The sequence below is a fragment of the Elephantulus edwardii genome, unplaced genomic scaffold (genome assembly GCF_000299155.1).
Source record: "Elephantulus edwardii isolate Elephantulus edwardi_28Jun2011 unplaced genomic scaffold, EleEdw1.0 scaffold00202, whole genome shotgun sequence".
Lineage (NCBI taxonomy): Eukaryota > Metazoa > Chordata > Mammalia > Macroscelidea > Macroscelididae > Elephantulus > Elephantulus edwardii.
Genome location: NW_006399952.1, coordinates 3778246 through 3804688, shown reverse-complemented (window position 1 = coordinate 3804688; position 26443 = coordinate 3778246). Strand labels below are relative to the sequence as shown.

The window sequence follows — 26443 nt, the reverse complement described above, 5'->3', positions numbered from 1 at the left end:
GGGAGGTGAGACTGGATCCTGGTGATCACTGGACGAAGCACCAGCTTCATGTCTACCCAGACCAGCCGCTCTCAAAGACCGTCTCATCATTTCCCGCAGTCTCAAACTAAAAAGATGGGCAGAATCAGAACTCACTAGTATACCTAATTGTAATTCACAGACGCACAGAACTTCTCAGCTGAGAAGATCAAAATATGTTCTATAAGCAAACACTCCAGGAAAAGGAAATGAAGCACAAATGACAATTTTGGAATCACAGAGTAAGTCAGTGAGGAGTAGAAATAGATCAGGAGGGTTTTGCCACCCAGTTCAGCACTAAAGCCACTATGTTAAGCTCCCACACAAACTTAAGCACAGCGAACAAAAGCTGCCATCAAGTCAGATTAGAAAATAAATTTTATCCTTTCACACAGTTAACAGCTGAACATTGAAACAACAACAACAAAGAATTATTTCTGCCCTCTGCTTATAATCAGGAAGAGTAAAGTAAAATAATGGCTATCAGCAGACACACTGATAAATACAAAACCAGTATTTGACTCAGTATGAAATATCTTGGCAAATACAGACATTCACTAAACACTTTGCCTATAATCTCAAAAGCCATTCAATGAACATGCAAACTTTAAGTAGCTTTAAAATGAATACCAATTTAGATTATTTTTTTTCACATGAAAAAAGTGTCAGTGTTGGTTGTTTGGTTGTCGATCCCAACAGTACAATTTGAGTCCGAGGGAAATTAGTAAATGAAAGTGGAATTTGCAAAATGTGTTCCTAGAGTAATGTTCGGGCATTTATTCTTCCCTTGCCCTGAAAACAAACCAAATCATAAGTGCATGCATCTCACTAAAAAAAAAAACAAATGATCACCAATACCAAACTCCTTAAGGGAACGAATGACCACAAAAAAAAAAAAAAATAATAATAAAATAAATAAATAAATAAAAATCTGTATTTGACCTTTAAATTAAAGCTTACAAGGTTACAAAACTGACACATTAAGAATTAACACTAATTAAGAGAAAGCACATTAGGCAAATCTCTTAAACTACTTTCAGAGCTTCTAAATGGACAAAGAGTAAAATACTCCATTATAGGGCCAGGCAACACCTAAGGGGCTTCATTCTCCCATACAGATCTATTCTCAAAGACATGACATTGCTGGTCTAAAGGATTTAACACCTAAGATCATGATATACCTATAAATGAGCAAATTAGAAAAATGGATTCATGTTTAAATCTCTAATTCATTTTTATCCTGGGGTAAATGTAAATTTCCCCCCAATATCAATACATTATCAATTTTGAGAGAGGGAAGAAAAAATCTAAATCTTTTACAAAATTTTTTCAGAAGCTGTTTTCATAAGGCTGATGCTTGGTGATGTACTTTTTGGAACATTCTGATTCTCTGCAAAGTAAAATGTCATGATTCAACTAGTATTAGTTACAATATTTAGTATTAAATCACTGTCTTCTCTCTCCTGATTTGAAAGTTAAAAGTTTATGGATTTTTATATATAGAAGGGGAACAGGGCAGAGTGACTATTAGTCAAGGTCACTTCCCCGTGCGAAGATACCACCTACAAAGAGAGGCAAGGTCCTTACCAGTAACGCCACACACCAGGGTGACTATTCACATTGTGATACTCCTCTAGAATTGTATTTTAGCTCAACATGGACACTTGTACCCTATAATGTCTTACTCAAAACACAGAGAATAATCCCCCCAAACTGGGAGATACTTCAAATGACCTGAAAGTAAATGTCTGCTCCTGTTATGTCAAGAGGAATGTTTTTACATCAGGATCACACCAGCTGAGCCTGGTGTGCACAGTATATGAGTAAAGGGTAGTCAGATGTGAGGAGGAGGGGGTAGTGGCAAACTAAAGGCACACGTTGACTAAAGACACTGAAATTCTAATGAAAACAGTTTTTAATGTTGTATATGCCGAGAGAAACATACATGGCTATGCTCCAACCCCTGGTTTTTAGAGTGAATTTAGAATAACTGAAAATAAACTGAGACCATAGTCTCATCTTGAACTTGCAAACCCCCCAACTCTGTTGTGGTGGCAGAGTCAATTCAGTATTAAAGAGGGGCCATTCCTTGTTTGTTTGTTTTTTAAAAATTGTCTTTAATCTTTTTTCTTCATTTGGTCTTGGGAACATTTTTAAGTATAATGCCCAGCTCCTCATATAGATCTTTTATTTTTATTTTTTTTAAAAGAAAAACACCAAAAACCAAAACAAAACAAAAAACAAAAAAAGAAAATTATTCTTCAAGATGTTGTACACAATTCATGAAGATTCACCTGTATCCTCAGTGGCTGAGGACAATACTGAGGAGATACCACCTTGGCTGCTAAGATTCAGAGTTTTGACATTTCTTCGTATAGGCTTGCCTGGAGTCATCGTATTTTCTGACAATTTGGAAGAATTCAAGGATGATGTAATTTCCTCTTTGTAAGCACGTTATATCCATGCTACAGAAGCTTTAGAATCCAGTCATGTTCAAACACACCACTGTGACAAAAAAGCGAAGGTCATGTGTCTTCCAGATTAACAATCTCTAGAGTAAATACACCTGAAATCAGATGCATCAATCAAGCTCTCCACTAAATCTGACCTTTGTACTCAGGAACTATTGAGTCACACAACAAAACTTCTGGGTCAAATCATTGAAGGCATTTAACAGTACTTCAATATGGCAACTGTATCAGTTTTGAGCTTACAGCTCATGAATCCCAGCCTGCATACTCATCAAGGGGCATCGCCTAGAAAATCCACTGGAGACTAGAGGAGGGTTTCACTTGAATGAAGCAGAGTCTGTGGACTTCCTACTGCTCGGCGTGGATATTAAGACTCCTGTGCTTTCATCTGTTCAGCCGGCAGCCCTGAGTTTGAACTGGTTAAGTGCACTGCAGTGAAATCTTCGGCAAATTCCTCAAAGGAGCTTACTCTGCAAATTATTTCTGTGAGCAACACGTCACCCACTCTTGAAGCTCCTTTTAGTCTTTGCCTTCAAAATAATCCTTACATGAAAAAAGGTGGTAGCACTGGCATTGGACCAATCATATCAGAGAGTCCAACTTGATCTGCATCTGTGTTTTCCCTGAGGAAGTAAAAAACCTGAAATAATGCAAACACTAATTTTTTAAAGAAAAAATTAAGTTGTTTTCCACTTTAGACCACTTTCTTTGCCTACCATAGTCCTAAATAAATGTGGTTATGGTCTGGCACAGGTTACATAATGGCGTTGTACTGCTTTAAGTTACCATCTGGTCACCTGCAGGGATTCGATAAATCTTACTCGGGATGTTTCTGAACCTGGGAAACTACCAACTTTCTAACTTTCCTGGTTCCAATATAAAGATAGCCATTTTTAAAGAAAAAGTTGTCTATGGAGCTGAAAACAGGCAAAGGAACACCTCATAAGTTTTCATCTATTGTTTTAGCACACTGTGAGCAGTGCTTCCATTTAAGAGCTGTTAATTAATTCTGACTTTACTGCATTTAGAATAAATGGACTTCTTCCTATAGAAAAAAATATCCTGAAAGCATATCCTCAAGTCTTTGAGCATTCTTGATCCATTAAAAAAAGAACAAAACTATTCCATTTCAAACATGTTTTAAAAGTCTGCTCATCCCACAACTGAGCCTGAAAAATTTAAATACCAAGTATTTAGAAAATATACATTGTAGTAACCTAAATAAACCACTTGAAAATGAAAGATGGTGGTCCTTTTCAACTATTTTATCACCTGTTTTCCACTGAAAGAAAATGGCTTCCTAGAAAGCAAGAATGATGAATTTAGAAAACAATCGAAGAATTACATTTGAAGTACTTGCTAAATCTCAAATTTATGATGTATCCTAGCTAGGTCCTGTTGCTCTATACTTAAACTCATGTCTATTCTTAAATATTCTTCTGCGAAAGGGTGTTCTTTTCCCTACCAAAGGAGGAATAAAAACAAAAAGAACCAATTCATGCATATGATAGGCAAGAGATACACTTCTTCCTGAACTTGAATTAGTTTTGTTCTCCAATTAAACTCTCCTGGCAAAAAATCACATTACCTTCGGCTACTTGATGATCCAGCCCGATTACCTGGGCCATTACTTGAAACAACTGATATTGCATTTGCAATGGCCTCAACAGCAGAAAGCCTTTCTGCAAATGTATTTCTTTCTGAGCGCTCTGCTTCTGAAACAGAAGAAAAAAACCTAGCATCAATTTCACCTTCAACAATAACTAAGAAATTGTGTGTATACAGGCATCTAGGTGCTGGCAAATATAATTCTAATGCTGCAATGCACATATCAGAAATATACCATCATTTCTCCTCCTTAGAAGCAAAGACAAAGGGAACTATGATCCTTAATATGGGAATGATTTCTTAGTCTCATATAACTTTTCAATAGCCAAAGACTGAAAGTAAGATCATTAACAAGTAGATGGAAATTTAAGTTTCACTACCAAAAAAAGAAAAAGTTTTCTTCCATTAAGACTTAAAATCTCAGAAATCCAATGGAGGGTTGCTAAAGTCTAACGGATACACTTTAAGATAGTAAACCCACTCCCACCCCAAGTTTATAATGCTTTAGTGATTCAATAATGATTAAAGTCAGAAACCTGCAAACCTCTATTCAAAAAAATATACCTATCAGAACGCTAACCAAAGTGATTAATTGCAATTTAGGCTTCTCATGTTAACCCCTTTGTTTAGACAATTAAAATTTTTCTCTTGAAAGGCCTATTCGTTTTCTAAAACATTTTGTAACTAATTTGGCCGTCTGTCCGTCCCGGCCCCCCAACCCCCACATTCCAAAACCTGGGATCAAAGTTGCCACATTATCACTCGGCTTTGCTATGTAAGTTAAGTAATTCCCATAGTAATTGAAGTCATTTAAAACTTTAAGTCCTTCTTTTCGCTGACCCATGAACAAGGCCAGAATGAGGGGAAGTGACCTCCTGTACAGTTAAAAATCTACGTATGATTTACTGCTGACCCTGTCTTCAACCATACAGGTTTGAATCATGGAGGTCACTTCCACATGAATTCTAATTTTTCCTGTTGCTAAGGCGGTAAACTCACCGACACAAACCATCTCCTGAGCAGTTCTGATTAACACCTGAGCTAATAACAACAGAAAAAGGAAAAATAAACCCCAAACAAAAAATAACAAGCCTATGTCTAAGTGGGTACACAGAGTTAACCATGTGATGGGTCAAGTATTTAAGTGTGCATGTGAAATGAGTTCAAAACAAAACAAAAAAGGAAAATACATTAATGCAAAGCTTCATCTCCTGTGTGATAGAACCATCCGGACCAGAGGGGGCAGGCATCAATTCACGAGTCAAAATTCCAAGATTTTACAAGACAAAATAGGTGCACACTTAAACCCAAAATCTCTTTATAGTCATTTGTTTTCTTTTCCAATAAATGTTTTCTTTAAGTTGAAAACAATATTGGTAAGAAAGACTTTGTTATATTTCTTAATCTCACCCTCTTCTTCTTTAGTTTCCTTATTGCTGGTTGGAAAGCACACTGATACACATGCATGCAAAATATTTCTATTTCCATTACATCTATGACTGATGAATGTCTGTAGCATCTGTAGATTCTGCTCTAAAACGACCGCTTGCTCAAGATTCATGAGATACTGTCGACAGGCTTCGTAGTCACAGCGTAGAATGTGCTGCATTAGTGTTTGTTTCTGTACATGGATAAGAGAAAATTAACAAATAAAAAATCTTCAATAATTTGGATAGAAGATTACGTATGTCAAAATTAGCCAGCATTATAGGTCATCAGTTCTGCAAAAGCATTCACTCAATGCAGCGGAAGAGGTGGATGTAAAGCACCCTCGTAAAGTGTGTGGTAGGAGCCTTGGTAGTGCAGGGGGCTAAAGTGTTTGGCTGTTTACCAGAAGACTGACTAACTGAACCCACCAGCTAAGCCATGCGGAGAAGGAGTCTGTTTTTGTAAAGATTTACAAGCTTGGAAACATTATGGGGCAGAGTTCTACTCTGTTCTCTAGAGTCACTGCCAAGTCCGAGTCACCTTGAAGGCGGTAGGTTTAGTTGATTTGGAAACCGAGGATATAACCAGGAGGAAAATAAATGAGTTTTCTATAGAAAACTAGTAAACAGTTTGCACTTATATAAGGACTCAATTCTGCTGTTTTGACATGAAACAGTCATAGTTAATGCATAAATGAATGTGAGTGGCCAGATTTCTCTCTCAGGAATTATTCTGCAATCCTACATTTACATTGTATGTTCTATGTCCATGCAGAATACACAGAATTACACTGCTAATCAATCAATCAATCAATCAGGAAAGGATATACACTTTATTCCAGAGTTACTCTCACTCTCTTATACTCTTAAAGTGGTCATGTTACTTGTGCTCTCTGAAAACCAAAAGTTTCAACTCCCCAGAAATGACAAAAGGTACAAAAGTGGTAGCTAATCCAAGATATATATGGTAATAAAGTGCTCATAGAACATTTCTTTACAACTGAGAATAGCAAGATCAAATGGTGTTATTTTCAAATGTAAAACTATAGTTTGCATTTATAGACTGGGTATAAAGCCATTAGTTGTAGAAAACAAATTGGTTTCTTTTAACTAGAACTAGGAGCTAGAAGAAAGCAAGTGGGCAAGTGTGTAGGAGTTAAAAGAGAGACAGAAGAATGCAGTTGAACAACTTGTCACCTCCCCCTCAAAAGTGTCTAAATAGATTCTCCTTTCTCCCAGCCTTAAGGGGTCTAATAGCCAAAAATAAATGGCATTTTTTTAAAAAGCCATTTTCAATACCTTCCATATCTATAATAAACTGTTTTGATTATGGCACTAAGGCCCTGAAGAGACCCCATAACAAGCAAACTCCAGCTGAAGAATAGATGGTGAACCTAAGACTCATGAAATATATACATTAATCACTGTATTAAAGAGACTAGATCGGAATCTCTTCAAAGAACAGAAAACATAGTACTTACAAAGTCAACTAAAATTCAAGCTAGTTCTTGGTGTACTTTTGTGATATAGGATGTTTTCAAATCATCAGCCTGTCATTTGGCTGGAATCAGGCTCTCAGCTCCAATTAACAGATGAGTTCTCAGACGAGATACGTGTTTGATACAAGAAAGCTTATTCCACATCACCAGCTGGGTGACTGGTAGACACCAATGAACTGGCCGACCTAACCTGTCTACATCCACACTTGCCGCAAGCCTAGTATTCTCAGCACAGAGCAGTGATTCTTTTAAATGTTAAGTCAAAGGAGACCGGTTTCTGCTCATGTTGCACCAGTGGTTTGCAATGGTGTTGCCTCCACATCTAACAAACCTCTCCAACATGTGTAAAGTTAAACCATATCCTATTTTTTTTAATTCTTCCTGCATTTCTTCTCTACAATCAGTGCTATCTAAACCAGATGCATGGGTTACAACTCTTTCCTCTCACTTATTACCGACATCAGTCACCAAGCCCTACACATTCTAATCCATCACCTCTTCAAACAAATATGAAAGCCAACTTTGATTACCATCTAATTACACAAGCCTTTTTTATCTGGTCTTTAAAATTAAATTCTCCACCTAGAAATCTCTCCTCCACTTCACTGATCACCTTTAGAGGAAAAAAAATTATACAATCTATACTTTCATTAGCTTTTCATCATAGCTTTTAGAGAAGAGTTTTAGCCCCTCAGGTTAGCGTAAAAGGCACCCTTAGTGCCTCTTTCCGAGATCATCCCAGGCCCCGATGAGACCGACATTCCAGCTACATCCAGAGAGTACACAGAGTCTCTCCAATACATCATATAGATTCACAAAGGCTTTTGGTAGTAACTGGGAAACTCTCTCAATATCTATGAGTAAAGGACCCATATCTAATCAATAAAAACTGTTCTAGCATCACTCTCAAAGAGCAGCCTTTCCTCGAATCACAGACTGAGATCCCTTCTCTCTGTTCTCCTGCAATAGTACATACTCTTTTAATTATACTAAATAGCCATAATATATTTACTTATCTTGTCCTAATAAACTATTAGCTCCTACAGGAGAGGGGACAATGGATGACAAATTCAATACTGTTTCCCTAAATTCTTACAAGTAGCTTTCTCAACTATAATGTCTACTGATTAAAAAGGTTACATTACCTCTACAGCCATGATGATAATAGCAGCTTTCTTTTTGATTGTTGAGTTGGCAGGAAGATTTACTAAAGAATGTACACCCATGCCAAGACTACTGATGGGTGGAAGATCGAGCCAGTCAGGATCCCGTATTCCTCCCATGCAATCTTTGGCCATTGGGTAGATGGTACCATTTCCATCTCGAAGAATAATAGGAGACTCCTAAAACGGATGACAAATAATAAGGTTCATTTCCCAATCAAAGATGCTTCTAAGGTTGCGTATAATAAGTACGTTTATTCTCAAACCGATTATGACGAAACAAGGATTCCAGCAATAAAAGATGTTCAAGTGCCTAAATTAAGAGCCTGACATTAAGCATCACCAAAATGCCCTTGCTGGCATCTAATCTTTCAGAAATAAAGATGAGCGACCATACCTGCCCAGCAGTGAAAATGGCCACATTCCTCTCATTCTGACCAAGGAAAGCAATGCTGCTTGTAGGAAAATTATTCTCCTGTTCTGCTTTTCCTGTAGCTAGATCAAAGATACAATACCGCACCCAAGTTCCAGTCTTTAAAACAGCATGCACACCTTCAGAAGTAAAGAAAAACTTGTTACATATCTTTAGTAAATAGAAAGAAAACTTGTTATATGTCTTTAGTAATCTTTAAAAAGAACCCACCAAATTCTGACACCTGTGGCTTCATGTATAATTCAACTAAATATACTTCATTCCATAACAAAACATACAGGAGACAAAAATGTTCCACCAAATCATTTTACCCTTATTCCCATTAGTGGTAAAAGTATTAATAACATGTAGAATATACTAGTAAGAAGTTACTCAAAGGGAGCTTGGGTGCCCTAGAGGCAAGAAGCTGCACCACATTCCCAGAGGTACGTGGTTCAAATCCACCAGATGCTCTGCTGGAGAAGAAGGGGCAATCTCCTCCTGTACCAGTCAGATCTGATTTGATGATACACACACAAAAAGTAATAATAAAATAAAAGAAGTTACTCAGAAAGTATTAAAATTTTGTACCTTTAGAATCTACATTCACTGCTAATATTTCTGTTTTTTCAGGTATACACAGTTTTTTAGGAGTCCTCTGGAAACAATCTGGGACTTTTGGTGTTCCACCAGTTTTGACAACCTACATAATACAAAACATATTTTGTTCTGAAATTCTCATATTTAAGGAGTCAATCGCCAAATTCACCTGCCAAATGATTCTTTGACACCTACCTGCAGTTCGTCTATTCTAAGCAGTCTACAGTCTTGCAGGAGAGAAGAAGGGTCAGCATCTGAGCCAGCATTGCTCTGGCAATTTGTATTACTGGATGTTCCTGGAAACTTCACAGCAACATAGGCACCATCCACTTTTAGCACCTACAAGTTCAATTAATTAGTGTAAACAATATGTAGATTTCTATTCATTGAACTAGTTTAACACTGAGAAAAGAGACAAATGATATTTAACTGGATTTCTTAAGGTTTTGCATATACTAAGCATGTTGTAAAACAAAATATTTACCAAAGTTTTCCTGTTGACTTAAACTAAGGCTTACTTTCTAGAAAAAAGCTGACTTACAGAGGCAGCCATTACTCCATACATGCTTACTAATCAACTGAAAAGCTTTATGTACAACCCATGAAAGCCCTCTTCTCTCCTTATTGTAACAGTACAGGACAAAAGGGCTTTCCTGATGATGGTAACGTTCTTAACTGGCCCCTATGAAAGCCACTGGCCGTTACACAGGGAGGTTTGGTGGCACAGTGTATAGTGCGGTGTGCTGCTAACCACAAGGCCAACTGCTGCACTGAGCGAGGAGTAGAGTCTCCTTTAGTTATGATTTACAGCTTGAGAAACCAGACAATCACTATGACTTGCAAGTGAACAGACGGCAGCGAGTTTGAGTTTCTGAGCCATTAAGAGGCTACTTGTCACTTAATGAAATTAAGGGGACCAAAGATGTTTTCTTTTAGTACTATTTAATTTTAGTATAAATCTTAATAACCAACACACAGCTGTTAGTTACTATACTGGACAGTACAGCTTCAAGAGCCAGCAGTGCACTGGTGGAAAACCATAGGCCTTGAACCCGAATGCTCGAGCCCTCCCTCTGATACTATCTATTTGAACTCAGAGGAAAATTATTTCTCATAACCAGATAAATTTTATGAGAAAATTCTTATAAACTGCAGAACACTGTATGTCTACTCTGTCTTAAAGCACAAATTTAAAAAGTATCTTTCAAGAAAACCTTTACTCTGGAAATACTCTATAGTTCTAGATCTATTTTGGGAGTTTGGGGGAAGGTAGTGAAATTAACTGTTTCTTAGACAGTAAGACCATCTTGAGGAAGTGGGGGGAAGAAGGAAGTGGAAGGTGACTTCAAGAAAAGCATTTCAATCTGGGCTGTGAAGGTGACTTCAATTAGACCCTCTAACAGATGAAGTCATCAAGAATTGGGAGTCAGCAGAAAGAAAACCGGTGGGTATGTGTTCCAAAGAATTAACTGTATTAAACACTAATGTATCTTTTGATAACTTTTCTACAAATCCATGATTATTAAAATAAAATGCTGATCAAAAAAGGAGCATATTACAAAAGTTCCACGTCAGGCAATGATTATTAAATCATCTGTCCGTCCCCACCCCATCCAGGGCACAGGAGACCGTATTAAGAACTGAGGAGATTCTAAAAGTGAGAGCCATGGACAGAAGGCTGCTGGCCACTCACCACCTCTGAGCTCTTGGAGCACTGTTATCATTAGAGTTCTGTCAGGACGGAGTATTAACTATTGTGCACAAACCTTGCCAACAGGAACATTCTTAACATCTTCCACAAAAACGACTTCCCTAAGAGACCACTGCTCTTCGTTCACCTTTTCCTCTTCTTTCGGGGCAGGGGTTGACCGTCGTCGTTCTTAGACAACAACAAAATGGTAAGTACCAAAAAGAAAATGTAAAAGAGACTTTATAGCTTTCATCTAAATACACGAAAAAGAGCATTTTCACAGGGATACATAACTGAGGTTTCTTTAAAAAAACTTTATTTCCGGGCTTTATGAACTGAGGTTTTAATGACTTTTAACTCAATTCATGGTGAAGAACAGAACTGATGCCTAACTGAAACAGTAGTAACACTACCACAAACTGCAAAAGGGGGGGAACTCATTGGGCTCTTCAAAATTAGAGCTACTGACTAACATTTATAAAAAAGGACATTCTTGATGCTCTTATGGAATTCTAACTTCAATTTCTTGACTTACAAAGCAACAACAGGCAATCTTTAGGATAAGAATGAGTCCCATTCCTAACTGTTGTCTCTAATGGGAATTTGTAGGAAGGACAGAACAGGTGCACACGTTCTGATTTAGCCTTAGTTTAATGGTGAGGGGAACATGGTCTGAAGCCATTTTCCGTATTTTTAAGAGCTGCACGTGCAGAAAGAGTGTTCTGAACAGGAGGTGTTCAGGGAGAGACAATTTACGTAACATTAAAAGGCAAATATGAGTCGTCTGTAAGTAAGATCTGTAAACAGGGTGTTCATAACCTAGGCATTGCTTATAGAATTGTAAAATAAATTTTTAGAAGCTTCTAAAAACGATGGTAAATTCAAGCTCACAATTTTGATAAAATCTCAATAAACTTGTACCAAGTCATAAAACAACACACAATAAAGGGAAATTATATTCTAGTTGGAGGTAAAAAATTGTAATTACAAATAAAAAGAAAAATCCGATTCCTCTAAAGAGTGAACAGAGTCAGTGGTGTGAATATTATTTTTCCACTTAAAAAAGGTGTCACAAGACAACTCAGACTAGTTGAACTCTGCTACCCAAGATGTGACTGTGACCAGTGTGGCATTACACATAAAACTTACTATACGGCATCGACGCACTGCTGGCGATGGAGGACGCGTCACTGCACGTGGATGCTGGAGACGGTGGGGGGCCCATTTCCGTTTTGACTGGTTCCTGCTTATTTTCAGGCCTATAATAAGAAACCATAATGTCCTTATAATTGGGAAAATAAACTATTTTTTTAAAAAAAATAGTTTGTCAATGGTTTCTTTTTTAAAGCTCAACTTTCTTTGATGCTCTTTATACAGCTAACCTCCTTTGATTATCCCATTCAGACACAGGATCAACAAGGAACTGCTACATAAAGACAAGTAAGGACATAGTACGTACTTAGTAGCTTCAGTCGTTTTGCTAGCTTTTTCCATGCTTTTTAAGCTCTCAGGAGATCTAAGTTGAAATCGACAGCTATCATTCATATTCCAAACAGACTCCATCAAGACACCAACTTTAGGAATGCCAGCACTAATTGAAAATGCAACTGCTCCAGCATGGTAAAGAGGATTGTTTCTTAAGCATACCTAGCAAGTAAAGAAAATCATTACCAAGATGACAGGGATTTACGCAGGTGCCATGACTTTACAAACAAATTCTAACAGCCATTTCAATGCACTACTTTATAATACATAGAAAAGTACTGCTTCCTTGTTTTCCCAAATACAATCTTACACAATCAAGGTTGGCAAAGCATCGACTTTAAGATGACCACCAAAATTTTAAAAACTATTCCTAAAGTTAAGAAACATTAATGATGCTAGCACTTTTGCTAAATATGTAACATTAATTAAAACATGTCCCACAGCAAATATGCTGCCAACTGTGCTACTATCAAACAGACTAGAAATATCAGGGGAGAAACTAGAATGGACTGTCATTATTTACAAAGGAAATGGGAGCAATCAAATCACATTATTTTTTGCCTGTTTCCTGTAACATAATATATAACATCATCTTTTTTAATGTTTCCCAGAAGACTACTAATTTCTATTTAACTAGATACCTCAGTGGCTAATATAAATTTTCTATTAAAAGTCTATATAACCACTAGTGATATAAGGTTAATTATATCTAAGAGTCAATACCTATAAATTTTCTCACTGTTAAGAGGTCACCTTCTGGGTCACATTCTATGACCTGAGAAAGTGGCATTATCCAACACATCAACAACAGTTCTGTTTGCAGTGCATATGCTTTTGAATTACTTTTTTTTATTTCTTCAACAACCCAGTATCACTGACATGGTTCACTCATTCAATAACTGAGTATTACTTAGTGTCATTTATTTACTAAGTAACTGAATGATTTCGATGTACTTGACCACTGGCACATATAAAAGTTTTGGAGTAGCTTTTTTCGGTGGTTTGGGTTTTGTGAGGGTTTATGTTTTGTTGTTATTGTTGGAGACATAGGAAGAAAGTGATACTGCTGAAAAGTATGAGAGCTAGGATTCTTACTGTCTAACAACTGCAGTTCTACCAAAAACTGGTGTCTCTCACTAGATGGAGATCTGTCGTGGAAAGACAACTCGCTGACAGAAGGCTTCTTAGAAAAAGTCATGGGTCTGCTGCACTGGGACTTCAAAGAGCTTTATGCAGAAACTTTCAGGAAAGACTAGTGAAATTTTAAAACCTTAACAAGGGTCACTAAAGAAGGAGGCTTTAATTAAAAGAGAAACAGAATGCTATATTAAAGGATAAATTGCTTATTAATGTATTATAATAACAATGCTTTTAAAAGGAAGTGTGCATCCATGGTCCAGAATATAAGATACATAATAAATATTTATAAGGGAAATGCATTAGTCTGAATGATTCTTTACGACCACAGGTATAAGTCACTCTCAGTGGCCAACAGTTCTTTCTGATGTTTACACGCATACACTTTGCTGTGGCTGTAATCACCGTCCGTGGTGGGGGAGGTGTTACATGGCGTCAAGTCAGTTCAGACTCATGGGGACTCCTTGGATTAGAGGAGAGCTTCCCCACAGGGCTTCCAGTCTGTTATTTTACAGGAACAGATCACCAAGTCTTTCCCCCATCATCTGTGACCATCTGTAAAACTTCTGCTTTTCTACAGCCTTAAAACAAAGCCTCAGGTTGGCCCAAGGGAAGAAAAAAACAAAACTAACCTAAAATATTAATTCTATTATCAAGGAATTTTAATATACTGTTATCACTCAGCAATTTAATGCCAAGCTACTTTAATAAAGCCTTCCTTAACATATTTTTGCAGCCTTCTCTGCCCACTGTAATGTCATCCCACCTGCTAATAAAACAGCTGTCAGGATATCCTGCTATTATTTTGAGTCCACTTGACAAGCAACTTTTAGAATACCAAAAATCAGTATGAGAAATAAATAGGGGGAAAGGAGCTCCTGGAAGAGAAATAATGGTAGAGAGTCATGTCCAAAGCATGACAGCCGAAAAAGAAATGTTCAGGACAGTGGCTAATCATCAAAAACTCTAGGGCTGAAATGCTATTAAGAAGCAACAGAAGTGGAACAACCTCTGTGAAAGGCAGTGTGGTGGTTCCTCAAAAAGCTGAACACAGAAGACCAACCTACTACACTGCTAGAAATATACTCTGAGGAAAATAACTGAGATGCAAACGGAGATTTGTACACACGCCTTCGTGTGCAGCATTAGTCACAACAGCAAGAACATGGACACTGTCCACATGTCCATCATCAAACGAATGGCTTGAGAAACTGTGGCACATTCACACAATGGAATACTAAACAGCACTCAGAAGCACTCATTTGAAAACTACTGTGTAACATGGGAGAGGTCTGAGGAGCATGCTGAATGAACTAACACAGTCTCATAAGGCCAAATACTGAGCAAGATAAAAGGGTAACTAGGAAGATGTGAATACAGGTCCAAAGGGGGAAGGAGCATGGGCAAGAGGGTAAAGAATGGGGAAAGGTGAAAGTCATGGGGTCACAGAGCAGAAGGAGGGGGTGAAGCAATCAGAAGAAATCTAGTGGGGACCTGCAAAGATGGGGTGATAATGGGTACAGATCAATGGTGAGGAATTTTATAAAACAAAATGTGAATGAAAGAATGTGTGAAACAAAATGTACTAAATGAAATAATGCATACAAATTTTGTATGCAAGTCAATACAAAATTTTAAAGTCGTGGGGTGTGGAGTAGGGGGAAGTAATAAAAGGCAGTCTGAATAAGGCATTATTAGGAAAAACTCAGACTACAAACAAAAGGAATAAACATAATTTAACTTGGGTTTTGGAGAAAAGTACAGGTGTCATGAGAAAATGGAATCAAAAGGCAGCAGGAGGATGAGAAAATTAGCATCACATTATATAATAAAACTACCACTTGTCTAAATTTTCAGGATCATCAAATCTCTAACCATTCATTATAGCATGGCATCAGTATCTTGCTATAATTAATACAAGCATCAAAATCTTGCCTTGAAGACTTCCATAGTCTAATAATTAGAAGCACTGGAATAGTTCTCAACTTTTTTTTACCTCGGGTTTTTTTTTACCCTGTTTCATTATTAAATGTGATTGAGGGCCCAAAATCTTTTGTTTATGTGGGTCCTATTTATCAATATTTGCCATATGAATAATTAAAAGCAAGAAAATTTTTCACTGTCTACTTACTAATTTTTTAATAATAGTATTAAACTTCATGGTACCTTAGGTAACAATATTTACACAGCTAGCTAGCTAGCTATAGATTTCAATTAATAAGAAAATAACATAGTTAATCTCAGTGGCTCATATTAATAGAAAAGTTAGATTTTTGTATGTTCTTTGACATTAAATCCACTGTGTTATGTGGTTTAAAATACATGAGGAAAACTCAGTATTGCACAGATACACAATTTAAAAAGCGAAGAGTTTTCCAGGAGAAATCCTTAGTCCACAGTGTAAGAACCACTGAGATATTAGAAAATCACACTTTCAAAAAAACCCTAGAGGATCCCAAATCCAAGTCAGAAACAAAATGCAGAAAGTGATAAAAACATGAGGTTTTCAAAAATGTTCATGCTCCATGCTGACAGTATTTCTACATAGCAGTATCTCTGAAACTGCTTGGTCATAAAAATCACCAGTCATGGTCAATAAAAAGAATGATCCTTTGGCTCCACTACAAACCACCTAAACAAACACTTCAGGTAGGGCGCTCCAGACCGCACTTTGAAAACACTAAGCGATTCTCAGGGTACTCTGGTGGCCTAGTCAGGAGGGCGCTGCTCTGCTAACCCCAAGGCAGGCCGTTTGAATCCACTAGTTGCTCTGTGGGAAAAAAGATGGGGAATCTCTGGCAGTCCAATAAACAGCCTCTGAAAATGTACTGTAGGGTCAGCTATGCTATTGTTCCAACTCAATGGCAATGAGTTCTTTGGGGCTTTTAAAAATGATCCTTAAAGAAGTAAATTAAACCAGGAAAGCCCCCATGTAAGGAAATCTACTGACACTGGCCAGAATATAGTCTCAATCACCGAATGAAGCAAGATAGTAATAAGACATTTTGATATTACTGGACCCTGATCCCTCAAATGATGTTCATCTGTAAAGCTACATTAAGGGAAACATTTTATAAATGTAGATATTGCTTTGGAAGCGAAACAATAATAAGCTTTTACGTTTCATCACTTACCTGGGTACCAACAGTGATATTTGGCATTGAGGAAATACCAGCACTAGATTTGGGCTTTTTATTTTTAGCTCTAGCTTTCTCTAACATTTTCTTCCTTTGACTAAAAGGTACTACACCCCTGAAAAGAAAGAAAACATAAACTTCTGTCAACAAGGCACCAAAGAAGCCCTTTCAAACTGGCATTACAGATACCATCATTTAAGCACATATATCTGTTCTCTAAAATTTTTTATATAGAGGAACATTTCCTTTTGCAACTTATTTTTCATTTTAACTTATTCCTAAGTTTAATAAATAACTGGGTACGTTTTTATTAAATTTTTAGGATGAAATTTTATTTTAGTCTTTCAAATAATTTTATTCCATTGTCGAAGACGCACACCAATATTATTTCTGCTGATGCACATTTACTAATTAGAAGCTTAAAGCATACAGAGAATAAATTGATATTTCCTAGCAGTACTTCTAATTAAATAAGTCATATTCATAAAATCACATACCTCCATAATCTTTAAAATATTTTTTTAAATTGTATTATTGAAAGAAAAATTAAAATCTGGGATAAATACCTTATTACCTTACTTGCAATTGTGTAAAAGCAAAGTATATGTTTACACATGCAGGAGGAAATTCTTTCCAAATGTTAAAAGTAGTTATCTCTGAGTTATAAGATTGTAGGTAATTGTTTCTACTTTCTATTTTTTTTCTAAAGTTTCTCAGAAATATTCATTAATGCCTTTCATAAACATATAAAGTATGACATAGGGCGAGCTCTGGTGGCCTAGTGGCAGGAAACTGCACTGCAATCCCAGAGGTGCGCGGTTCAAATCCACCAGATGCTCTGCTGAAGAAGGAGGAACAATCACCTCCTGTACCAGTCAGATCCAATTTGACGGTACACACATAAAAAGAATAAATAAATAAAGTATGACATTATGTACAATTAGCATTATTTTGTTAATTTTGGGGGTTGGTTTACTTTTTCATAATTTTACTCCAAAGTGAAATCCCAAAGTCCTCCCTCTATTATAAAGCATTTCCTTGTGACTTATCTTCCCCTTTTTTGGTATTCTACTACATGAAGCATCTATCCATGGACATAAAAGTATTCACTAATGAGAAATTCCTCCTCCTCCATACTCACCACCAATATAAATTGTTCTCGAGCTGAGCACAGGTGTAAAGAGCACAGCAGTGTAAGGAAACAATCCGTTCTCCTTGCAGTTCTGAAAAGGTCTGTGCAGTGTGTTCTAATTTAGAAGCCACAGAACTTAAAGTTTCATCTACCCATGTAGCAACCTACAAAGAAAATACCAGAAACTTTAATAGTAACAAGGAATCTTTTTTAAAAGGACTGAGGTCAACATTAGGGCAAGGCAAACAATCTATAGACTGAAATGCTAAAGTATTCTGAATTATATTAAGCCAGAAAAAAATAATTTCTAAAATTCCTAATAAGACTATAAACTAAAATACTTCTTTCTCACCTATAAATGAAAATGGTAACTACTAGAAATCAAAGTTTACAACCTAAACCTTGCCCATCTCTAACACGTTAATAAAAACTATATGCTTCAGTAATTTGTAAAATAAGTTTTTGTGTCTAAAAATGAACTGATAATCTGAAGTATTTTTTTGAGTGTACACACATATAAACTTTCTCAATCTACATTATCTGGCTTCTCATCGTCTCATCTTAGCATTAGCTTGAATAAATGTCCTTCCCTTAAGTAGAAAAGGAATAAACTAGCTAATTTTAAAAGGAGATGTATTTTTTTTAAATGAATGGATACTTAAAAGAAATTATAAATACATATATTGCTCAGTTATGAAGACAAACAAAATTCTACTGTGTATCTCAACATATGTGAACCTTGAAGAATTTACCATTGACAAACATCTCATACCTTGTTATTTTCTGTAGCTACAGTTGCTCTAATGCTATTTGCAGACAGGAGGACTATCTTTTCACTGGTCAGCCCCAAGAATGTTGCTCGTGGATGGTGTAATGAAGGATTCTTACAAAGGATTTAAAAAGAAAAATTACATTTTGTTTGTTCATAAAGCTATTTAATGAAAGATTTATTATATATCATAAAATAAATACCTGTGCATTTCTGTAAGGCTCAGATTCACTCCACTTCCACTGATAAAGTTCTCCCTTACTGCTGACAGCCAAGAGCTCAGAATACAGGGCCCCAATACAGATGAATTTTGTTCCATCCTATAAAATAAAAGTAATTCAATTTATTAGTAAAAAATTTATAAACCTACTTTCAGATACGATTATTTTCATCACTAGATCAAATCTATATGAAGTCTATGAACACAGGAAATCCCTGCTATCCAAATTTGTTAGCACACTCTAGGAGATCTTTCATACCAGGGTCTAGAATCCTGCTTTCCACTTGACTTTGCTGTAGTCTCGGTAGCCTTTTTCCTGTTCCTCAATCATGTTTACCTTGACCCCCGGACTACTATGCTCTGTATTATACTTTCCCTTCTTATTCATGTCTATGCTCAAATTACTTTCTATGACTACACCAACTACAAAAGTATCATCACTCTACTATTCTAACCACTTACTCTGCTTTCTTTTTCATTCATAACCACTGTCATAATCTCAATATTGACTATTTACTTGAAAATGAGTTTTGTCTTGTTCACTGCATCCCTAGTATTTCATGTGTGAGACATCGCAGGTGCCCAACAAACGTACTGAATGAATTGCACAAGTATAGAAAAATCAAGCTAAGGAGCTGAAGAGGGGAAAGCTAGGTTCAAAGGACGCAGGCTTTTCCAAGCTGTTAAATGCCTATGTTTTGCTTGGTAGGTTAAAAGTTCATTGCTAGTAAGGCAGTATGCATGCAGTAAATTAAATTGACATTTAATTATCTAATGTTAGACAACAAATATAGAAAAATAATATAGAAAAAAAAAATAGAAAAATCTCAGTACCAGTAACAACTTTTTAACACAAGACCAGAATGACTCAGAGACATGACGCTACCTAGAAATCGCAAAGAAAATTTTCCCAAGATTTCAAGTTGTAGTGTTATTGGTATCTACACAACTTCTCTGCTTCAGAGACTTATGGCTCCAGAGACACTAAGATAATGATGCTTGCCATAAAATTCCAATTATATTTGGTCAGATGGATTGTGGGGTTCAGCTATTGCTTGCCAAGACTGGCAGAGACCTATTACGGTAATGTAACAGGTTACGCCTCAAGAATTGTACATAGAGAATGTGAATTTTGATCTTCTCTTTTCCCCACATTCATATTATTTTCAAGTCACTTCTACTGGAACACGAGCGTCACTTTCACATCACTCCTGTCAGAGTAGGAGGGAAGAAAGTAAGTGAAGATCAAATGTGGAATTCTTCAAGTTAGCAAACTCTATATGAAAAGCAGAGATTTCTCTGTGGAAGCTCCAACCGCTCATTTATCTACTCTGACATCTTCTGTTAAACATGAAATAACCCAACCAAGTGAGCCCCAAACCTGGATCCAAAAGTAGGAGAGAAAGAGAAAATTTCTCTGAACTGATTTACTCACCTCAAAAATTAATAATACCTTTAAAGAAAGGTAACTAAATTAGCTAATACATATAAAATACAGAGCATACAACTAGGCACAAATAAATGCTTCAATTCCAATGTAATTACTCTGTTCCTCTAACATGTCTCTTAATCACCAAGATCTCCAAGTTTCCAGAAAATTCTGGACTCATGAAAATACTAGGCTCACCACCTCTCTCATGCTCCCATGTCACAGGAAGACATGCCCTTCCTATTAAAGATAATCTGCTCTGGTGGCCTCGTGGTAAGAAGCTCTATGACAATTTTTTTACTCTACCAGTGATTTACTGCCTCTGAAAACCTGCCCTGCTGTAGTGGTAGCTCTGAGTTGGTTCCAACTTGACCATACACAACAGCAGCATGTATTACTAATGTGACCGCATTTCCTATTCCCTAACAGCCAATCAATTTTCACTCAATACTGCTCCTGATAAAGGGAATTACCAACTGATACATGATGCACATTCGCATTTCCTTCTAACTATCAAACCAAAGCCCCAGGTATTTCATCAATTTAGCTTCTCTTCAAACGAATCAGCATTTAGTTAAAAAGCACATTAACATTTAAAATCTGACCCACCTCATCACCTGTCCTGGAAAACGCCCCCTCTCCCTGTTCAGAGATCACTACTTGGTACTCTTCCCTTCTCTGTTGCGGACTTTCTCCTGTCTCCAGTGCACCACAGCAAGCACTCCCAGCCCAGCTTCCATCACGGGTAACATCTCCGAAACAAAGTCACCCCTCCAAAGCTGTGCCTCCTCTGTACCTGCAGGAAGGACACCCACCACCACCCCCTGTAGTACGAGGTGGCGTCACAAAAAACCTGGGAGTTCTCCTCAATGGCTAGTAAATTACAACTGCACTTGTTTTTCAAATGCTTCTCAGCTTCTTCCTTTCTTCTATCTCTACTTCCACTATTCGGTTAAGACTCTCCTGGTGCCTTATTTTAGCAATTGTACCCCGACTTCTTTCCCTCTATGATGCTAACAAGGTTCACGTCCATGAAATCAAATTGTGCTGGTCTTCTCATATCTAAGGACTCTGTCAGCTTCCTGGTAACTTCAAGATAAACTTTCTAGCTGCCCTCCCCAGCCTTGCTCCTGTCTGCCTTTCCCCCACCCCTCAGCACACTGCAGCAATAATCAACTGCTCACTGTTCCTCAAATGTACCATCATCTTCTGTGAGTTTCCCAATAAGCCTGCTATGTTGGGAGTGCCTCCACATCTTGGTCAATACCTAACTTGAAATGCTGCTTAAATGCATCTGTGAATCTTCTTCTGTATCTCTTAGGCAGTGTCCAATGCGTTCACATATCAGCTTAACACTGATCATCAAAAAACACACTACATAGTATCTGCATTTTCCTTCCCCAATAAGTTCCTCATGGGAGCAACCTCTAATAGTTGCCTCTACATTCTTATAGTCCAGTTTAGCACATGACACATTGTAAGAGCCCAATGATTACGATGAACAAAGAATTGTAACTCCAACTTTCTCAAGCTGTAAAGTTCCAAATCAATCATCCCTATCCCAAGCAAGAGCAAGGCCCATTCAGAAGCGACTTTGCTCTAGGTTTCGGGGATGAGCCAATGTTTTGCAGGGTACTCCTGCGTAAGTTGGCTGAGCCCCACTGGAGGAGGTAACTGAGGCAGCACGCAGGCCCTGGAATCCCTTATAGATTAATATGGTTGGAAGCCACAGCTCCCAGCCAAGGAAAGAGGAGGGGCAAGCTGCTATCAGCACACTTTTTAAACCAAGTGATTTTTATTCTAATTCTGGTTGCTTTTAATTCTTGTCTCTTATTCTTTACTCTAAGTGAATGGCGGATGGGCAGGATTGCTTTCAGTTGGGAGGAAAAAAGATACTTAATCTAGGTTTCAGGCTTTGGGAATAAGAATTTTGAGAACAAACATTAATTCTACTACGTTTGAATAAGAATTAAGGAGTTTGCATGAAAATTAAAACTAAAATCAGATTTGCTTTTCCCAGCTACCCAGTTCAACTATTCAAAATGCTAGATTTGAAACTTCATTTAAATACATTCAACCATGGAATAGGCTTAAGCATATGCAATCATTTCTTCTAAATACATTAATGAATGGACAGCATTAAACTCTGCCTGATTTCTGAAATTTAAATTAAAAAAATTTTAATCACCACAAATTAAAGTATCAATCAAAACCGTAAGGTTTGGGTCTAAGTCTTAAGGAGAATAAGGCTGTTCAAAAATTATGCTATTTGGAAAATTACGTCTTTCTGCAAGTTATCAAAATCAATCAAAATATTGGTTCCAATCTTCACAATAATATTAAGCTCATGTTCTCCATTTATGAAGTAGGCACAGATTTTCTAACTGTCCCATGAAACAAATTCTGCCACCAATGAATTTCAGTTGTTCCAAATTCTTATAAAATTTGAAATGTGTTTTAAATCAGTGCATTTTAAACGTGGCCTATATATACACATAAACATCTGAGAACAACAACAATTACTAACAGCTATCAAGTCATAGCTGACCCTCCAGCAGGTTTCCAGAGGCAGTAAACTGCATGGAAGGTACAGTGTTAGCTTAAAAAGTTGGCTTTTTTTTAGCCATGACCTTAGCCCCCTCTGGTCTCCAGCTACCTTAACTGTAGATACATGGTCTTGCAAATAATTATCAACAGCTGTGGGAGTAGGATAAGAAGGAGAGTGTTTCCCACTCTGGGCAACAAGGCTAGAGAGAGACTGGAGCAAGACCCTTATGAGAGTGAGACCCTGGTGATGGTGGTGACTTTGCAGTGGAGAAACTGTGGTGAAGTGTAACCAAAGGAGCCCTGAGATAAAGGCCATAATTAAAGGTTTTGGTGTTATTGCCAGCTGACTGAAGAAGCTGACTTGTAACTGCACCGAGACAAATCTTGTTGGATGACTGAGGAAACTTGAGGCTTCTTCAATTTGTGTTGCTGAACTGAAACCAGTACTTTTTGTAGTTAAGAAATTGTGTGTACTGCTAATCTGGTTTGGGATAGCTTGACTAAACCTGACTTTGTATTGTGAGATATTCTTTTCCTCACTCACTCCTCCACCTACTTCCCTAATAAACCCCAATCTTGGTACCACAATTGTGAGTCAAGTCTGTGAGTAAACAATGAGTATGAAACGTGGCTGACTGGTAGAAATAGGTGCAGGAGCACAGGGGGTGGCGTGTGTGACCGGGCAGCTGCCTGCGTGCTGCTTTGGATATTATTGATGAGAAAGTTCTTTATGAAGCAGGCAGAAGTTAGATTTGGCCACCCTCATGTTGCACTGGCTCCTTTCAGAGGAGATTATCTTTCTACCACGGAGGTGCTGGTGGATCCGAGTCACTAAAGGCACCTGCACCTATGAGTAACTCTCTACAGACCAGAGCTCCCTAGGAACTAAAAGAGGGGACAGCAAAGGGTGAACACAAAAACACTTGGGAGAATTCATTAACAAATAAGCATCTGTTACAATGCCCTGACAATAATAATCTGAAATGGCTAGTCTGTCCATCACAATTGGCCATCATATTATCCACTTACATCTAGTAATTTTACTACAGTGACCGTACATTTGTATATAAAAAGAGAAAAATGCCGTACCATTAATATTTCAGTAGAATTGTAATTCTATACAAAGCTAATCAACTTCTTTTATTAAGATCACTAGATTTTTACAGCAAATTTTGCAGTACTCAGTTGTACACTGGATAACATGCTTTAAATGACTCAGGTCTTACAAAGCAATGGGAAGGAAACAGTGTGTGTGCAGAGTGTAGCATCTGGAACACTGCAGGGAAGCAAAGTACCAGTTTTCTAATGTTGAGAAATATGAACAATTATCATCAAACACATCCATGACACCTACATCACAACATGGTGCTATGTAGGTTCTACAAATGAGCAGAATATTTTAGATACATTTACACATTATATCAGCACATAGAGGCAAAAAGTCATGAAAAGGAATTAGTGACTTTAAAAAAAAACACACACTCTGCTGTTTTTTAAAAACAACTGTCTGCTGGTGATGAAAACAATTTAGTAGTATTATCGTTCTGTCAAGACACAGACAACAGTGATCAAGGCCCAATGTAGCTTCCAGCAAAGTTGTGGAGAAGAACATTATGTAACAGTTACAATCTTGGACATGGTGTTAGAAGTAAAATTGCTCAATGTTTTGTTTTTAAGGTTTAACAAACTGTATTAACAGACATGGTTTATAGACTTATTTCTTCTTGGTACCACAACTGTACAGCCCCAGTGCCCAGTGGTCTCGGTGTGCTGGCCTCAAACTAGAAGCCCCAGAAGTGGCACGGCCCTCTGCGGGCACGATCTTCTTCAGTTGCTTCAGGTCTTCACGAAGCTTGATGTCCCCACCACACCACTGGCCAGAACCTGACTGTATTTCCCATCCTTCATCTCTTTTTGTCTGTTCCAGAACCAGTCTGGAATCTGGTTGTGGTGCAGATCCTGCATCATGGTGATCACATGCTCCACCCGCCTCCTCAGTGAGCTCTCCTGTCTTCTTGGTGAGGTCAGTCTCTGCTTTCCTCAACACCGCAGAAGCACATCCTCACCGTATGATGGCAAAAGCTGTTTTCCACCACCCATCGATGTCAGCACCGAGTACTCGCAAAATGTGCTGAAACCTCTCTGGGATCACAGTGGCATGCAGGACTCCAGTGAAGAGAATGAAGTTATTTTTTAAAAAATGATAGTAACAAAATAGTAAATGAATGAAGAGGTCCCTAAACAGCCTATGAGAAAAGTCGGTGAGGTGTCTCTGATCAGGAGACACTGAGGCTGAAATTCACAGACGAGAAAGAGCCAGTCTAGATCTGGAGACAGGAAAGAAATGGGACATTCAAAACTCTGAGGCTTTTCTTGATGAGTGAGGGGAGAATGACAAGAAATGGAAATGGGAGGCAAGAGAAAATTCATGTGAGATTCTGCTGCCTACAGTTAGAAATATATACGGATTTCCAGAAAAGCACTGAGAAGTAACTAAAGATTTTTACCAAAAGAGGAAATACACTAACATATGAATAATAATTAAGTTCATGTTAATAGTATCAAAAATGTATCACCCAAATCTCTCAGTGTTCAGGATGTACTATCATCTGTGATAAAACTTTTCTTCAACAAACTTTAGAGCTAGGAAAATATCTCTCCTGAAAAACTGCTATTTCCTTTTACTAAAAAAGTATGCAAGTCACTGTTATTTCATATTTTAAATACGCAGCAGCTTAAGACTGATATGATCATTATACTTTACAGGTGAGCTCTGGTGGCCTCGTGGCAAGAAGGTGCTCTGCAATCCCAAAGTCTCACAGTCTGAGGTCACCAGCTGCTCTGTGGAAGAAGGATGGGCCATCTCCTCCCACGAGATTAAATGCCTCTGAAAATGCGCGTCAGCTATGAATTGGTTCTGACTTGACAGTATACAACGAAACAGGTTTCGAGGGAGCTCTGTTGGCCTTGTGGGTATGAAGCTGTGCTGTTAACCAACAGGCGACTGATTTGAAACCTCCAGCTATTCTGAGAAAGATGGACAATATCCTCCTTTGTGATTTACTGCCTCGAAAAACATGCTGGAAAGTCAGGTACTGACTTTCTAACATTGCCTTAACAATCCTACAGAAAACACTTCACAAAACACTTAGAGTGCTCACAGGCGAGCTGGTACAAAGATGCACTGCCAGCACACAGGCAGGCAGTGTGAATTCACCAGCCGCTCCACAGAAGAAAGATGGGCAATAATTTCCTGTGCAGCTTCAGTAAACCTACTGGAAGGCCAGTTATAACAGCAATGAGGGGCTTTTCCCAAATAGGTTTTGAATGTCTAACTTTGCCTTAATAGTTCTACAGAAGCACGTTAGAACAAAAGGTTTTATAAGTAAAAATATATTCAATAAAAAAATATTCTTTTATTTCTAAAAAGCAAAATCCACGGGTTCTCTCCCTCCTTCAGGACCTGCAGAAATAGCTTATTCCCTCTTCCTGGTACACTTTCTTGCTTCTACTTGATCTTTATACTTCACATATACAAATTCAACTTCCACAATAATCTCATGAAGTTGAAACCAAGAATATCATCTATTTTACAACGAGAAAACTCAGAAAGCCCAGAGAGGTTCAAGAATTGACAAAGATTACACAGTAAGAGGCAAAGTCCACATGCTATAATGGGCTTTTTTTCCTTTCTTTTTT

General features: G+C 37.6%; 1 protein-coding gene across 1 annotated transcript in view; it reads right to left on the bottom strand.

The window, feature by feature from the left end:
* UBR5 (ubiquitin protein ligase E3 component n-recognin 5) overlaps positions 1-26443 on the bottom strand; it is a 164612-nt gene that overhangs the window by 59939 nt on the left and 78230 nt on the right. Inside the window, exons 10-23 of the mRNA XM_006897174.1 lie at positions 18752-18868; positions 18552-18662; positions 17789-17943; positions 16645-16762; positions 12348-12535; positions 12038-12147; positions 10965-11077; positions 9394-9537; positions 9190-9301; positions 8584-8738; positions 8169-8366; positions 5508-5718; positions 4078-4204; positions 10-106 (exon numbers count right to left, since the gene is read on the bottom strand). Of these exons, the coding sequence (XP_006897236.1) occupies positions 10-106; positions 4078-4204; positions 5508-5718; positions 8169-8366; positions 8584-8738; positions 9190-9301; positions 9394-9537; positions 10965-11077; positions 12038-12147; positions 12348-12535; positions 16645-16762; positions 17789-17943; positions 18552-18662; positions 18752-18868 (1956 nt within the window). The remainder of the gene's footprint in view (positions 1-9; positions 107-4077; positions 4205-5507; positions 5719-8168; positions 8367-8583; positions 8739-9189; positions 9302-9393; positions 9538-10964; positions 11078-12037; positions 12148-12347; positions 12536-16644; positions 16763-17788; positions 17944-18551; positions 18663-18751; positions 18869-26443) is intronic.